General features: G+C 39.6%; 1 protein-coding gene across 1 annotated transcript in view; it reads left to right on the plus strand.

Annotated features, from left to right (window-relative positions):
- LOC107733662 (GDNF family receptor alpha-4-like) overlaps positions 1-14226 on the plus strand; it is a 102993-nt gene extending 88767 nt beyond the window's left edge. The window contains exons 2-6 of the mRNA XM_016545393.1: positions 5128-5406; positions 5699-5779; positions 10306-10651; positions 11721-11830; positions 14084-14226. Coding sequence (XP_016400879.1) covers positions 5128-5406; positions 5699-5779; positions 10306-10651; positions 11721-11830; positions 14084-14226 — 959 coding nt within the window. The remainder of the gene's footprint in view (positions 1-5127; positions 5407-5698; positions 5780-10305; positions 10652-11720; positions 11831-14083) is intronic.

Here is a 14226-nt window from a genome sequence, read left to right on the forward strand (position 1 = left end):
GCGGACTTGGCAACACTGTGACGGATAGTAATGTCTACAACGGACACGAGCGCTCGACCACAACAGCTTGAAGTTGTCTAATTTGGCACGGTCTCCCTGCTGCACTAATAAGTAGTAAGCCATTCCTCTGTGTATACATATCCTTACAAGTACAATTTTAGCTGTATTATTTGAGTCCCCTTCAAAAATTGCTCTTGAGAAATTGTATGTTTATTGTCGCCCCCCCCAACTGTTAGACGAAATTTACGCCCCTGGTCACATGGTTCTAGGGACTGCCACTTACTAGAGCAAAAAATAATGAACTTTAAAGTTCTTTTGGTGAGGGATTTAGAGCGCAATACCCTAAAATAGCTTACAGCAACCACTGCTTTGAGCAAGCAGAAGAGGAATCACATAATGACAGATTTTAAAGGGGGCTAGATTAAAACCAGTGTGGCTGAAACCCTCCTAAATGGGGTCTAGACTTGCCTATGGACACTGAGGACATAAAGGACGGCACACAATAGAACGGGGAGACTGTGTGACAGAGGTAAGCACACTATCAGTGTATTAGGATTAAGGGAGTACGCTGCCTGGTAAATGCTGAGTGACACAGAGGTTCACTGGATTGTATATTGTATCAGGATTGTAGATCTGTATCAGCGCTTGTTTTCTCTCTCTCACACACACACCCGCTCGCATGCACCATTAGCACATCTCTGTGCCGACAAGGTCTCTATGCAGGTCTAATTGTGAGGAAGTTGTGCGAGAGCTGTGTGAGTTTCTTACCCAAGGGTGCAAGATCTAAGAGCGCTGGTCGTCCTCTCAACCTCTAGCAGAGAGACTCCCTCTCTCTCTCTCACACACATATAGACCCTTTACTGTTGTAGTTAATCAACTTAATTACCAGATGTTAAAGGGGTCATATGATGCTGCTAAAAAGAACATTATTTTGTGTATTTGGTGTAATGAAATGTGTTTATGCGGTTTAAAGTTAAAAAAACACATTATTTTCCACATACTGTACATTATTGTTTCTCCTGTATGCCCCGCCTTCTGAAACGCGTCGATTTTTACAAAACTAATCGGTCTGAAAAGCGAGGTGTGCTCTGATTAGCCAGCTATCCAGTGCGTTGTGATTAGCCGAATACCTCAAGCGTGAGAGATATCGTCCTCTTTTGGAAGACCAAACAAAGTAGTTTCGCTTTCACAACGAATCACACAGCGTCTTCACGACATGGCGGCGGCGACAACAATACTACAGCGAGAATAAACGTTATGCCTTCTTTCTTTGCGTGAACATTTGTGTGGCGTTATGCAAATCTTCCCACACAGTTAGGTAGATATGTGGGGGCGTGTTCGAACGAGCCGTTTTAGGGGGGTGTGGCTGACTCTTAACTTTTATAAAGAATATCTCTTTGGATTTGAGACTTTAGTCTTTGCAACTTTACAGATCTTCTTTATGCACCAAGAGCTTGTAACACTCCAAAGAGAAAGGAAAAAATGAAATTGCATCATATGACCCCTTTAATGCCTCTCACCCCATCTCTACGGCAGCATTTGTCTTTTATCTCTGTGTGTCCATGTAGCTATTCTTCTGTTGAAGTGTGTGGGTGTTTAATTTTAGCACACTGATGGGAGGTGTAAAGTATTGGAACCAATGTGAGTGACAAACTAGATGATTTCCCATAATTGCTTTGGGCACCGCTGCTTTGATGTAGCAACTGTACTGCGGCAAGGTTCTCAGAATGGCTGCTTGTCGGTCTTCAACCATTCCCGTACAATATTTCATGAAGAAATAATCTGATTATCACATAATCCATTGAGCAGTTTCATCTTGCACACTGGATTAGTGTCTTTTTAGGCACAATGAGATTAGTTATTGTGGCGACACACTTCGCTTCATTTAGGAATTTATCTTAGGTGATGTGCAAGGTTCCCGCACAGATCGACTCATCTCGTCTTTTCTCACCTTGTCTCTTCTCTTCCACCGTCTTTTCTTGTCTTGTCACATCTCATTACGTCTCATCTCGTCCTGTCTTCTCTCCTCACATCTTGTCAAAACTCTTCTCTTCTTGCCTCATCTTGTCTCTTGATGACAGAAACAGGAAAACTATTAGAAAAACTAAGTAAATAGAAAATAAATAACAATACAGAATATGACAGAAGAAAAAGACTAACGTATACAAAAAAAAAAGTGTGTGCCTAATTGTAGAATGTGCATTTGTAATGTACTTCAAATCTTTAAAGCATCTTTGAAAAAACAACAACAATTGTACTTGCAGATAATATAATATTAATGAAATAAACCTCACTTAAGTTTACTTATGGAGGGTGCCTTTTCATGAATATGTTTCTTAACACATAACAGGTAAGTGCACTTTAAAGCAACTGTATGTAGTTTTGAATATTTATACTTTGGGCCCCCTACAGTTAAAAGAGTGGAATTCACGGTCATAAATATATCACTGTCCTAATTACAGTGCATAGCTGTACAAGTACATTTTTTGCTGCTGTAAAGCAGCCCGCCCTTTTCTCAGAGTTTCGTACCCGCTACCAAACTTGCATACAGAGTTGCCAAGTCAGAGGTTTTCCCGCGGAATTGGGCTACTGTTATACTGCTGCTGCGGGTTGTTTTTTTTTGAGTCCGCGGGTTGAAGTGAACCCCTAGAGTGTAGTGTTTTTTATTATAATTTTTATTATTAAGGTGTAGTGTTTTTCTATTATTACATTTAAATAAATACATTTTGGAAAAAAGGACTAATTTGTAACTTCATTACAGATGTACATTTACAAATAGATTTAATACATGATACAAGTTTCAATAGAAATGGCATTAAAGTATATTTCAGTTTACCACAAATGTCAGTTCATTCGGTATACACGTTAACCGTGTTTCAAAGACAATATAAGTAATTATGAATTTACATATAAATATGTACTACTTAAGTGGGTCTAAAGATCACCTAATTGCATTCAATATAAATTGAAATCAAGGAAAGCCAACCCTGCTCCTGGAGAGCTACCTTCTGCTTCCTGCAGACTTCAGTTTCAAATGAGTGTCAACGCACCTGCCTGTAATTTTCAAGTGACCCTGAACATCTTGATTAGCGGGTTCAGGAGTGTTTGATTGGTGTTGGAGCTGAACCCTGCAGGACATAGCTCTCCAGGAGCAGGGCTGGCTTCCCTCGATTTAAACTATAATACATTTTCATTTAATTGCAATTATGTGTCTGAAAACATTACATTCAGTTGGCACTTAAGTATTTTCATTTAAAGTATATTATTTCCACAATAGTTACTCGTTTTAAAGTATGTTTAATTGTACATCTTTTCACAAGGATGTACAGGTATAGAACGTACATGAAGCTGAATAAATATTTGATTGAATTGACATATTGTCCTTATATTGCACTGTGTGGCAGACCCATGAGGCAGTTTTAATTGTTCATGAAGTAGATGGCTTGAGGGAAAAAACTTGTGCTTGGATGTTCTAGTGTCCAGTTCTCTGTAGCAACGGTTCAAAGAGGAAGTGGCGTGTGTGTTTGTGTGTGTGGTCTGAAGTGATTTCTCCTGCCCGTTTCTTCAATCTAGAGATGTACAGGTCTTGGAGGGTGGGCAGTGGCGCACCAATAATCTTCTCAGCAGTCCTGACAGTCCATTGCAGTTTCCTTCTGTCCAATTTGGTAGCTGAACCAAACCAGATAGTTATGAATGTACACAGAACAGACTCAAAGACGGCTGAGAACTGTATCAGCAGCTCCTTTCACAGGTTCAATCATAGACTGGCTTGGAAAATCCCAAACTTGTCATATGCTTGCCAGTTTTGTGTGCATCAGATGATCAGAGCACAGACAGTGGGCAGTCCATGGGTCGGCCGTTTGAAGCTGAGACCATTATTGCATTCAGCTCGTTTAAACAGTGCTGAGATCATGATATTTAAGATTTAATTATGTAAACAGCGATAGAAAATATTTACTGCATATATCAAACACTATGAGCTATATGCGGTATTTCAAGCATTGTCCATTGATGAACAACTCTGGCGCTCAGGTTGTTTGTCATTCATTCCTCCACACATTGCTGCTCGCTGACGCCCTGAAAACAAGTGACCGTGAAAAAGCTGGGAAAGTGGATGGGGTTGACATATGTTAAGCCATTTAAATGATTCCTTTAGTCACCCACATGCAGAAGTCCTAATATTACTTTGTTTACAACAAATAAATGTTGGATGTTATGCAGTTTATTATAAATGGTAGATCAGTAACACTTTACATTTGTTTACAGTAGGTTACATGAACTAACAATAAAAAATACTTATTTAGCATTTAATAATCGTAATGTTAATTTACTAATTTACAAATGCAATCAAAAGCATCTATATTAAATAGACTTGAGCTAACATGAATTAACAATGAACAGTTGTTAACCAATATTAATAAATACTGTAACAAATGTAATGCTTATTGTTAGTTGAGTAAGGGATAATGTAAAACCAGCCAGTTGTTATCGCAGAATAAACCCCTGTTATCCACTACAATGTACAAAACAGTCATCCTGGCAAAAAGATGAACACTACAACAGTATTACAGTTCTATTAATACTGATTTTCAATGCAGTCCATAAGTGAGACAAAAGATGGAACCAGTTGTGTTTGCATGAAACAAGAAGGAGCATTACTAATGACGACAGTCATAATCAAGGAATAACAGACCTCAGAATGTTGCGACTGACCAATCAGAATCAAGCATTTAAGAAAGCTCTATAATAATGTCAGTTAAAGGAATAGTTCACCCAAAAGTGAAGATTCTGTTGTCATTTACTTACCCTCCACTTGTTCCAAACCTGTCTGAGTTTCTTTCTTCTATTGGGCACAAAAAGAAGATATTTTGAAGAATGTTGGTAACCCACCACTTGATGGTAGCCGTTAGTTGTTGACTTCCATACTGCATCTACTATTTGGTTACCAACATTCTTCAAAATATCTTTTGTGTTCAGCAGAAGAAAGAAACTCAGACAGGGTTGGAACAATTTGAGAGTAAAGAAGTAAAGAAATTTTATTTTCGGGTGAATTCTTCAATGCATACATGCAACTAACGTTGTAAAGTGTACTGACAGATCTGTATGTTCTGTAAACGATCTGTGCAGGGGTGTCACGGCTGGTGTCCGGGGGCCGGTGGGACTGTCTGACTGCGGGGGATTCGTGCTCCAGCGACGAGGCGTGCAGCCCACGCTTGAGAACGCTGCGGCAGTGTGTCGCAGGCGGCGGAAGCGTGAAGCTGGGACCGGGTGCGCGCAACCACTGTGAGAACGCAGTGACGGTCCTGCTGTCCAGCCCCCTGCACCGATGCCAGTGCAAACGGGGTATGAAGAGAGAAAAAAACTGTCTTAGCATCTACTGGAGCCTCAAGCAGTCCGTGCTGCACGGTGAGCAAATTCATATTCATAATTTTTCTTTGTCACATACGAAGCACTCGCTTGCGCAATGATGCAATTACAAGTTCTAATACCCACACCCACGCAGTCCCCGGAAACCACTTCAATAGATGCTAATTAGACGCTGCGTTTTAATATGCTAACCAGCTTAGAATTATAGAAGCATTACTGCAAACTGAACTTTTACCTGTGACACTCTCATTAATTCACTGATACATACAAAAAAAAAAAAATTACTCCATTACCATAGCCACAAAAACCCTGTTTGTGTGTGCGTTTACAGGGCTGAGCCTGGTGGAGAATTACCCCTATGAGCCTGTCGAGCGGGGCTTTGATTATGTTCGCCTGGCCTCCATCGCTGCAGGTCAGTGATTTGCACAGACACACTATGCCGATTATGTACTATGGTGTTGGAATTGATATTTGGAACTGATCACGATGTGCCAAGCATTAGCAGTGAAGAGTTATTAACAGGGCAGAGCTTAATAGCTTACAACAGCAAAACATGAGCGCTTTGTTTAATGTACTTGGATATAACATAGTTGGGTTCATCTGCACCGTTGGTGATAAACTGCATTTCCTACAAAATGAGGCATGCATCAGGGGCCAGTCAGGAGCAGAACAAGCATTTCGTTGTGGGCCAAAGACTCTCAGACGGACATAACAAAGACTAAACAGTCAGATGATTTATCTCAGAATTTCATTTTCTAATCAAGGCTTTTCGCTCATCACTTTCTCATCTCTCTCCCATCTCATTACGTTCACTCAAATAAGCACTGTACCAGGTTTAGAAACTTATTTTTGGAGGAGCCACAAGACTAAAACTGTCAGTTTGTCAGCCTTAGTTTATGGGGTGCTTAAGGCATGAGCTGAATTTTATGGACCCCGAGGGCAGCACATAATGATCCATTTACTCATCATCTCTCTTGTGTGCACACAGACTCATAGACACACTTGAGTCCAAGCAGACGCACATAAAATAACATTTAAACTCTTGGGGATAGGACAGAGAACGATTTCCTCAAAGTAATGAATGTCGGTCATTCATGCGTGACTTTTAATGATGGCTGCTCTCTACTCTCAAACACTGCGAGCGTTTAACAAGCTGGCTCGGTAGAGACAACAAAGATCAAACAAAAGTGTCAAAATTAGAAAGGGGAACGTAGAGAGAAGGGGGAGAGATACACATAGAAATAATAATAGTAAAAAGACAAAGAAACTGGGAAAAATGTGTTAAATTAATTATAAAATTTCTTATATATTATATTAAATATATACATTATATAATTGATAAATATATTCTTAACATTATAATGACCTTGTAACAGGCTATTCTTTCAGTATTACAGACTCAAATTAAAAGGCGCACTTATCCAAACAGGTACTTTTGTTCTTTTTTTTTTTTCTCTGTGTGTTTGTTCATTCATATGGCATAAGGCTTTCAATGTATTTTACTGGATAAATTACTGTATATTAACCTTGAAAAATACAGATTTTCATTGAAAGATACAGTACATATTTCATTTTAGAAATATATTCATGAGTGTAAGTGTATATGTGTGAAGTCTAAGGCCTGTAATAATAGTTTGATTGGTCCTACCAAACTTGTTAGATGTACTTACATCTAGAATCTCTGTATACAGCAATATAATGAGCACCAGGGTCCAGAATATTGGCTGAGTATTGATCGCAAGCTTGCAAAATCCCTTAATGATGTATGAGAAAGTAATCTCGCTGAAACAGATTTTGAGCAGAATTCCTTGAATATGAAAGAAAGAAAGAAAGAAAGAATAGAAAGACAGCAAAGAAAAATAATGAAATGAAGAGAAACAAGCACGGAGAAGAAGGAACAGAAGAATGAAAGTAAGACGTGGAACACTGAAAAAATTAAGTAAAATTTATTAAATTTTTATTTTGCAAGTTTTTGCACACATTTTTTTTTAAGTAAAATTTAAGTATGGAATTAAGTAGAATCTACTTAACTAAGTTATGTAAAATTAGCAAAGGAAATACGTAAATTTAACGTAGCCAGTAAGAGTTTGATGAGTAATTTCTACTTAATTATTTTAAGTTTACTCTGCAATACTCAAGTACATTTCACTCAGTCATGGTTTGTGAACTTTTCTCAAACAATGTAGCACAGTAAGTAAGCAAGTAGATGGCTTGTTATCCTTTTTAAGATAATGTGTTTACTCAATATAGTTATTAATGAAATGAACACAGAGTCCTTAAGACTTGGTACAAAATACACAGTGACGGTAACAATCAGTGGATAGTGTTTGAGTATGCATGGGTTATTTTGAGTAGAAAATTAACTCCAAATGTCACAAAACAGCAAGTTACTAAACCTAACAACAAAAGCAACCATAAAACAGTGTAAATAGAACTAGAAAACAGTGAATTAATTATTGGGATAATTGATGGGAACAATGGGATCATAACTTTGATATTTACTTAAAGAATCCTTGTAAACATAACAAACAATTCCAAGTAAAATATACTTATAAGTTCAAACTTTAATTTCTACATGCTTAAATTGAGTACTAATATAGAATTTACTCTCTTTTTTAAATTCTTGCCTGAACTAAATTATTTAATGTAGAAATTACACTTTGTTTTTCCGTAGTAGTTACTTCACCACAAAATCATTTTTATCAGTGAAAAGGAGGAGGAAAGAAGAAAGGAAGGAAGAACAAGAAAGGAAAAAAACATTCACAGACAGGAAGGAAACAAGGAAAAAAGGAACGAAGGAAGGACAAGCGAAGGAAGGAAGGAAGGTGGAAGGGAAGCGAAGGAAGGAAGCAAGCAAGCAAGCAAAGAAAGGAAGCAAAGAAGGAAAAAAAGAAAGCAAAGGAAGGAAGGAAAAAACAAAGCATGATCAGAGGGACAGATGGACGGAAATAAATAAGGGGAAAAGAAATTAGTGGAAAAAAGGAATGAAGAAAACCAAAGCAAGCCTTTGGAAGCAAGCAAATGAAGGAAGGAAACAATAGAAAGTAAAGTAAGAAATAAAAGAATGAAGGAAGGAAGGAAAGAGGGAAGAAAACGCGAACAAGCCATAGAAGTAAGGAAGGAAGGGAAGGATGAGGGATGGAAAGATTTAATTAAAAAGGTGAAAAGAAAGAAGGGAAATAAGAAATAAGGGAAGAAAAAAAAGGAACGAAGGAGAAATAAAGAAATGAAGGGGGAAAGAAAGTAAAGAAAGAATAAATTAAGGAAGGAAAGAAAAAGGAAACAGAAGGAGGAAGAAAACAAACTGAAGAAATTAAGCAAAGAACAATGGATGGATTGATGGAAAAGATAAATAGGACATGTTGATATAGAGGTCAAGAAGAAGAAAAAGATGACAGTGAAGAGGGCAGTGGTTAAAAAAGTCCACAGCTCATGGGGGAAGAGAAAGAGAGAGAGAGAGAAAGCGAGCTCTATGGCAGTGAAATGCTGGCAGGCTCTCTGCGGCCCACATTAGTCTGATATAAAAAATGAAGCAGCAACAGCAGCAGCCAGTCTCAGCTGGGACCTGCTCTGTGATAGAGACCAGACTCATTCAACTTTCATTCTCACTCATGCTCTACTCATTAGCAGCACACACAGACCACCCAGTCTCACATCCTCTTAGAGTAGACCAACTCAAACCTTCATTAGGACATGAGAGAAAGAGACGTTCTGTATGAACCTCAACCCTCATTAGAACAATGAGCAAGAGCACACCTCCAAAACACATGCCGCTCTGACAGCTGGACAAGGCCGTTGCGAAAATTCACAGAGTCTGGGACCAAATTTATATCTTCCCTTGGCCTATTGATTAGGCAATATAAAAGACGACATTAGTTATTAAATTGGAAGGCTTTTGTAAGTGATTTAATACACTCTCATGGCGATTCGTAACTATTTTGCATTTTAAACAAATTAGTGGCTAATTAATACAATCTCATTTGTACGTTTTCAAACAATCTGCTAATGCCCCATTGACGGTTAAGTTAAGGAAATGGAATAGAGGGGGAAAAGAAAGAAGAAAAGAAAAACAAGGAAGGAAGCAAAGAAAGACAGGGGAAAAGGAAACGAAGAAAAGAAGCTAAGTAATGAAGCAAAGAAAGAAAGCAAGAAAGAAAGGAAGGGAGGGACAATTTGCTTATGCCCCATTGATGGCTATAGGTTTAGGAAATGGAAAAGAAGGGGAAAATAAATTTGAGAAAGAATAAAGTAAAAAAAGAAAGGAAGCAAGTAAGAAAAAATGAAGGAAGCAAAGAAACAGGAAAACAAAGGAAGAAAGTGAAATAAAAAGAAAGGCAGCAAAGGACTGAGGCAAAGAAAGCCAAGGAAGGAAGCAAAGAAAGAAGCAGTAGTGAACGAAAAGAAGCACAGGAGGAGAGATGGAAGGATAGAAAGTAAAGAAAGGGGAGGAATAGAAGGAAGAAACAAGAAAGTTGGAAATGAAGAAAGAAAGGAAGGCAGCGAAGAAAATTAAGCAAAGGAAAGAATCAAGCAAATAAAGTAAGAAAGCAGGAAAGGATAGAAGGAAACAAAGAAAGGAAGGAAAGAAGCATGGGAGGAAGGAGGGAAGAATGGAAATAAAGAAGAAAAAAGAGATAGAAGAGATAGATCTCGCAAAATAGTTACATTTTCTTATGAGATGGGGTTGGTGCATTGCATTATTTTGGCTTCGGGTACAAAGAATGCCACATTTAATAATTAAATAATGCCACATTTGGCAGTTGTGGTTTGGTATTCTGTGATATCTTGAATACAGGCATCTGTTTCAGCACTGGACAGCGACTGCAGCCACTCCAACAACCTTTTTGTTTGTATTCCAAAGTAGGCAAGTGTAACTAACACGCTAATCTCTTTACACCCTGAAATCACAAGCCTGCTTTTCTCTCTCCTTCCTTTCAGAGTCTGAGGTGGGCATGACAACAGTGAACCGTTGTTTGGATGCTGCTAAGGCTTGTAATGTCGATGAGACGTGTCAGAAACTACGCACGGAGTATGTGTCGGCGTGCATCGCCCCATCAGCGCGAGCCGGGCCCTGCAACAGAGCACGCTGCAGCAAAGCACTGAGGAAGTTCTTTGACCGTGTGCCGCCTGACTACACGCACGAGCTGCTCTTCTGTCCGTGCTCCGACACGGCATGCGCAGAACGACGGCGCCAGACCATTGTGCCTGCGTGCTCGTATGAAGAAAGGGAAAAACCCAATTGCCTGGCACAACTTCGAGTTTGTGAGGCAGACTATGTGTGCAAGTGGGTATTGTGTGAAAACGACTGCTATAAATACAATCAAGCTCTTTTGAAGGGCCTGAAGATTGAAGCTCTGTGCTCTGTAGGGAGCAATATATAAAGGTGCACAAAGTCATTTTGTTCCTTTCTAAAATAAATTAAAATGATTACATGTTAAAATTATTATATGTTTAAAATAATGTAAACTCACATTGAGATTCACTTCAGTCATAACTCACCAGTCAACTTGCCATAACATCCCATAGATGTAAGGGTGCTTCAAAGCTGGTGAAAAAAATCAAGCTTATATTGATAGTAGACTGTACATCATAAGCATAAAAGTATAGGAAGTATTTACTCTTCCTGTTACTTTATCTGTTCATTACGAACAAACAGAGAGACAGATCCATTGAACACATTGAGTCCCACTATGAGTCTGTAGAGCTGCAGTCACTCTGCAAGGATCTCAGTAGAGCAGAGTTTGAGTGGTCATGTTTGAGCCTCCCACTTTTCACATCACAAACCCAAAGGCCTTCATCGGTCTCTGCCATCGATCAACCATCACGCTTACACACGGCAAGCAAACAGTCTGCTGACACAACACATTACACAAGAGGAGATCACTTACGGCCACAACCACAGCCAGTTAGCATAAGAAATCAGCAGGGAATGTGGGTAATTCCTCTGAGACTGACCTGGTTACATGATTGATTGGTCACCAGAGGACTGGCAGAATGTGTCCTGCATGTAAATGGTCGCTGTCGGCGGAGTTTCCGTCTGCTGAGTATCTGGCAGTTCTCCAGAATTCTGAAATGCAGTCATGTCTCTGATTAAAATGAGAGCAAAACGAATGGATCAGGACTGTGCAGAGTATATGTAGGGGGGGATTGAAAAAAGAGAAAATGACTGAGAATGGAGTGTGTTGGTGTAAAGCTTTCTAAACAGAACAGAAGAAGACAAAACAGAACAGAGTATGTAGCCCCTTCTACACATATAATGCAAGGTAGCATAGCGGAAAGTGTTTGTGGAAATGCATGTTTCTGAGGGTTTGCTGACTGGCTGGATGATGGATGTGCTGTTGTGGTTCCCTCAGGTCTCGCTGGGCTCAGTTCCAGCACGACTGCCAACCCTCCGAGCTTACTGCCAGCGGCTGCCAGCAAGAAAATTACGGAGCCTGCCTTGTTGCGTACACCGGCCTGATAGGTGAGAACTCTGGGCAACGTAGTCCACCCTGGCTTATCACATACACCAGTCAGGTAGATTAGAATTATGGCCATTACAATCTTATCGGGCTTGGCATTACAATCTTATCCACCGACAGGTAGAATTCTAAAAAGAGAAGACCACCGTGACACAAGCTTTTAGGGGTTTATATTAGACTTTATCAACAATGCATGTGATGCATATACTACAATTACAATCCTCATTACAAACATGTATGACTTCTGCAGAACACAAAAGAAGATATTTTCAAGAATGCTTCAGTTGTTTTTGTCCATACGATGACAGTCAGTGGGGTCTAAATTATCTAAGCTTTTAAGTCAGGGGTGTCCATTTCTGCTCCTGGAAGGCCAATGTCTTGCAGAGTTTAGCTCCAATCGGCTCCAACACACCTGTCTCATAGTGAAATACAGCATTTCACTTCACTTTTTTTATGTCCTTCCCTTGCTAACTTCCCTCCATCTTGCTGACTCGGATGGATGTCATTGTTTATATTTCTCAAGTGCCCACTACTGGCGGAACCCTTGCAATGGGTTAAACTGGAATGTCCTTGGAAGCAAGTATTTTACGATTAAATCTCAAAATAATTCATATACAGTATATCATACATTAGAGTTGTGAGGGGTGGGGATAAATTAAACACCATCTGCTGTGACATCACAATCATGTTGCTTTGTGGTATATTGAGCTGCCTGAAGGATACATATGAGTTGACTCACTCCGTCTATCTAAGGGGTCAAGGGTCTGTCCATATAAACTTCCTCCTCCACTTGACAAAGTAGAAGTAGAAATTTTTCAAAAAGCGAAATGGAACACACCCCGTTTCTAGTAGAGGTCCAGAATATCTTGATTAGCTGGTTCAGGTGTGTTTATTTAGGTTTGGATCTAAACTTTGCAGGACGCTGGCCCTTCAGGAGCAGGTTTGGACACCACTGCTTTAAGCTGTTATTTGGTTCTGCGGCTCTGTACGAACCCAAGTACTTTTGGGTCTGATCTCTGCAGTAAATTTGTGTCATTAACTTATGTACCACCATAACTACTAGCGGCAGCTGATTATCACTATAAACAAGCAATGATTCTGGGTGAGAAGATTCCAGCTTCTACTAAAACAAAAGTTTTAGTACTTCACAGCATTTGTCTGTGGAGGTATTGCAAAAGATGCAGTATAAACAATGTGGGCTGCTTTCCGAAGGCAATTTATTTGGAGACAAGCAGCTATGAGACACATTTCACTATAATAAATGTGACCAGGAACGTGCAGTGATGCAAATTTTATGTCATCCGTTAGAGGCTCACTTTTGTTGTTAGTACCGGAAACAAACTGAACTCAGATTACAAATGGACTCGGCCAAAAACGTTAGAGTGACAGCACCCTGAAAGTCTTCCCCTGCACTGTAGCTTTCGAATCTTTTTCGCATATTATTCAATAAGGTGTGTAAGGACGTGGGGGTAGACGCTTCATGATTGACGTCAATAATGACAAATGTTTGATGGAATTGTGAATGAGATCTGCTGTTAAAGAGAACTACAGAAGAGTTTATGACATTAACAAATGTACAAGTCAGAGACGGCAAGACAGAGATAGCGAAGACAAAGAGAGACCAAGCACTCTGCCCTGACTGTTAGTCAGTACGGCAGTATTTTCCAAGAGCGGTTGTGAAGATGTTGCGCTTTTGTGTTCTGGGACAAAAGAAATCAATGTGTTTAAACGGGTCCCTATCAGACTATAGAGTTCTAGAGTGCAGCACCTCCACTTTCCCCGCTTTCAGCTGACGCCTTCAACACTCATTCACTCACACAGTGGAAAAGCACTGTCATTTTCCTCCCCTGCTGAACAAAGACAGAGCTCTAAGAGCTACGGACCTATATCCACTGCAATCAATGTTCCAGCCCACTTATGTAACCCACACACAAGATAAAGATTGACAGAGCTTTTCATATCCGTTTTAGCCGAGGGCTTATAGAATACCACAATGTGATTGCGTTAAAATGCAACAAACATTTTAAATTCAAAAAGGTGAAAGTGTCTTTGTGCTGATGGAAGGTGGAAGAGTGTTGGTCACAAGTAGCGAGAAAATATTTCCCATAATGTAGGACTCAGATATGACAGATGGATGCTGCATTTTGGGATACCGGTAGACTTAAACTGCATTTGGCTTTCTGTTTTGCAACTGATGTTCTGTTCCGTGTTATTTCTGTCTCACTCTCTCTTTCTCTCATTCTCACACCCTGTAGGTAGCATTATCACTCCAAACTACCTAGATAACTCTACATCCAATGTAGGAGCATGGTGCTCTTGTGCGGCTAGTGGGAATTTCCGAGATCAGTGCAACCACTTCCTTGGCCATTTCCATGACAACAATTGCTTGAGTGAGTAA

Source organism: Sinocyclocheilus rhinocerous, unplaced genomic scaffold, assembly GCF_001515625.1.
Source record: "Sinocyclocheilus rhinocerous isolate Xijiao unplaced genomic scaffold, SAMN03320098_v1.1 scaffold789, whole genome shotgun sequence".
Taxonomy (NCBI): Eukaryota; Metazoa; Chordata; class Actinopteri; order Cypriniformes; family Cyprinidae; genus Sinocyclocheilus; species Sinocyclocheilus rhinocerous.